Raw genomic sequence first — 3034 nt, forward strand, 5'->3', positions numbered from 1 at the left:
GGCAAAGTCTTTGCCGAGTGCCAAGCCCGCACTCGGCAAAAAAATAACTGCCGTCAACATTTAACGCCGGCTTTGTCGAGTGCCTAGGGACTGGCACTCGGCAAAATTTGAATGTTTGCCGAGAGCCAGGGCTGAGCACTCGGCAAAGAAACAATTTTTTTAAAAAAATCTTTTTAAAAATAGTCTTTGCCGAGTGGTACCATCTGGCACTCGCCAAAATTGACCTCTTCGCCGAGTGCCAGGCTGTGGCACTCGGCAAAATATACCTCTTTGCCGAGTGCCAGGCTGTGGCACTCGGCAAAATTGACCTCTTTGCCGAGTGCCAGGCTGTGCCACTCGGCAAAACTGGGGAAGTGGCTGTTTTTTGCGGCATTTTTTCCCAGCTTTGCCGAGTGCCACACCCCTGGCACTCGGCAAAGACTTCTTTGCCGAGTGTTGGCACTCGGAAAAGCTGGGAAATTTACAATTTTTTTTTTCAGCTGGGAGTTTATCCAGCTTTGCCGAGTGATGGCACGCAGCCACCCCTCTGGTACTCCTTCCCGTTCTCATCTATCTCCACACACCCGATCCTCTGGATAAACTCCAAGAGCAAGGTTGGCCTGCATATATAACAAGTTTTATTGTGATCTTTTTTTAAGAAAAAATAAAAAAAGGACAGTACTACCTCCATTTCGAATTATAAAGTGTTCTAGGTTTTCTAGGTATATTATTTTTGTTATACATTTAAATATAGACTATGTCTAGGTATTTAAATAAAATTAATTATGTATTTTAAAAACTCAGAACACTTATAATTTAGAATGAAAGAGTAGTACCTTAGGTTTTTGTAGTACCAGAATAGAGAATACTGATGTAATTAGTTGAATATTTAAGTCAACATGCATATATAACACGTTTCATTGTTATAGCTTTTTTTAAGACAAATAATAAAGGATAGATTCTTTTGTACTGTACTAGGTTGTTTTATATAGTAGGGGAACATGGATGCAATTAGTCGAAGATTTAGGCCTTGTTTAAATGTACTCGGATTGACATCAATTTACATATGTTGGGGTGAATTGGTGTGAAACTTGAACTAAATTCCACCCCAATTCATCTCAACACACATGTGGATTGAGGTGAATCAGACAACGTATCAACAAAACATGCATGCAAAGGACGCGATTATTACCTGTCTCCAGCAGCCTTGGTGAAGGTTTGAAGCACAACTCCGCCACTGTCAGCCCTGTCCACCCGCACGCCGAGCTCTTGGCACTCCTTAATTTGTGCCTCGGACAGCACGTCCCCAGCGAGCCGCCTTACACTGTCATAGTAGCTGGGAGGCGGCGGTGGCAGGAGCTCGAAGCCGCCTATGGAGGACCGCGCACGTATCTCCCTCAGCGCGCCGAGAAGGTCGTCGCTGGTCATCGCCAGGTGCTGCACGCCTGGCCCGCCATGGTGGTCCAGGAACGTCTGTATCTGGCTCCGGCGCTTGGTGCCCTGCACCGGCTCCAGGAGCGTGAGAAGCACGTTCTCCGAGCTGTTGGCGAGCACCAGGCCGTTGAGCGAGCTCTCGGCCGTGCCTATTTCGTCCCCGTTGACCCTGTCGAATTCGTGGAAGCCTGTGAACCCGGCGATGTACGCGGCGACCGGAGCCAGGTCTGGCACGCCGCCGACGATATGGTCGAACCGGTTGAGTCCGTAGTCCGGACACTCTGATGAGCTCACGACGCTCTCGAACCCGGGCAGGAAGGCTACGTCCGTGTCGGCCGGGTAGCTCACGAAACGGAGGACGGCGTCTCCGTAGAGCTCGACCTCCGCAAACACGAAGCCGCGGCCGAGCTCGGCTGGGGAGAAGGCCGGGCGCGCACCCGCGGCGACGCTGGCGCGGAACGCCTCGGCGGCGTCGGAGACACGGACCGCGACGGCGCGCACCGCGAGGCCGTAGTCGGCGGCGAAGCGACGCGCGGCGTCGGCCGAGAAGGAGGGCACCACGGGGGAGGAGTTGGAAGCGGCGGCCGTCGCGCCAGCGTCGTCGTCGGCGCTGATGTGCCGCGCGTACGGGGCGGTGAAGAGGAACGCGAGAGGTCCAGAGCGCGAGCGCAGCAGGTGGGAGGCGTGTGCGGTGTTCCCCGTGGTGAGATCGGAGTGCGCAGCCAGTGGCACCCCAAGCGCGAAGGAGAAGCGGCCGGCAGCGGATGCGGCGTCGGCGCACCAGAACTCGACGTGGTGGAAGTCGATCACATGGAAGCGGTCGGTGCCAGCGAAGCTGCCGGCAGCGCGGTCCGCGGTGACGACGGGCGTCGTCGTTGGGTGCAGCGTCTTGGTTGCTTGGAGAGTAGTCGGGAGTTGTCGAAGTGATGGCATCGGAAGCGATGGGCGGCGTGGGGTGCATCGTGATCGGATGCTGCTGGAGAGTTTAGGGTTTGGCGGGAGGGCATGGGTGAAAGCCGTGGAGGCCACAACTAGGCGGGCGTGGGCATTCATCATGTCTGTTTGTTTCAGCAGTTAAGCTAGCTTGTGTAAATGTGTTATGGGCTTGTGGCTCAGCGGTATATCCAGTGCTGTGTCCTCGCTTGTTTATATATAGGCAACAAGTGTACGGGGTCTTGGTCTCGATATCGCATGCTTTCACACCATCGACCTCGTGTTTTGCGTTTTCTCCATCGATGTTGTGTATGCATATATTATTGTTTGGTATCTTGCAAGTCGTAATTGAAGTTCACACGATTTTATTTACACAGGGGCAGCTTCTTCCCAGCCAAATCCTAGCACCCTCCCATATAAAGACCGAATCCACGTTCCTCCCGTGCAGGATGCCCAAACACCATCTCTTCCTCCCACACCATTATATATGATGATATTGTTTGTTACTCCCTCTTTATTTTTTTTAAAAAAATTGACTAGGTTTATCAAAAATTTAACAATGTTTATATTTTCAAATAAGTTTATATTATAAAAATAAGTTTAACTATTTATAATAATACTAATTATGTATCATAAATATTTTCTTATATATATACTCAAAGCTAACTACATTTGACTTCTCAGGAAA

At 50.9% G+C, this 3034-nt stretch overlaps 1 protein-coding gene across 1 annotated transcript; it reads right to left on the bottom strand.

Annotated features, from left to right (window-relative positions):
• Nucleotides 1-487: 487 nt before the first annotated feature.
• Nucleotides 488-2346, bottom strand: LOC136543712 (4-hydroxyphenylpyruvate dioxygenase-like). The gene is made up of 2 exons (XM_066536088.1): nt 1172-2346; nt 488-599 (listed from the first exon to the last, which is right to left on the bottom strand). Exons 1-2 carry the CDS (start codon nt 2344-2346, stop codon nt 488-490), a joined length of 1287 nt encoding a protein of 428 aa, XP_066392185.1.
• Between the last annotated feature and the right edge of the window lie 688 nt (nt 2347-3034).

Source organism: Miscanthus floridulus, chromosome 3 (assembly GCF_019320115.1).
Source record: "Miscanthus floridulus cultivar M001 chromosome 3, ASM1932011v1, whole genome shotgun sequence".
NCBI classification, from domain to species: Eukaryota; Viridiplantae; Streptophyta; class Magnoliopsida; order Poales; family Poaceae; genus Miscanthus; species Miscanthus floridulus.

Bases quoted from the DNA above. Each gene is read 5' to 3' on its own strand.
- LOC136543712 (XM_066536088.1), bottom strand. From the start codon at position 2,346: ATGCCATCACTTCGACAACTCCCGACTACTCTCCAAGCAACCAAGACG. The intron at 600-1,171 runs GTAATAATCGCG...TTATATATGCAG, and splicing joins ACCAAGGCTGCTGGAGACAG to GCCAACCTTGCTCTTGGAGT.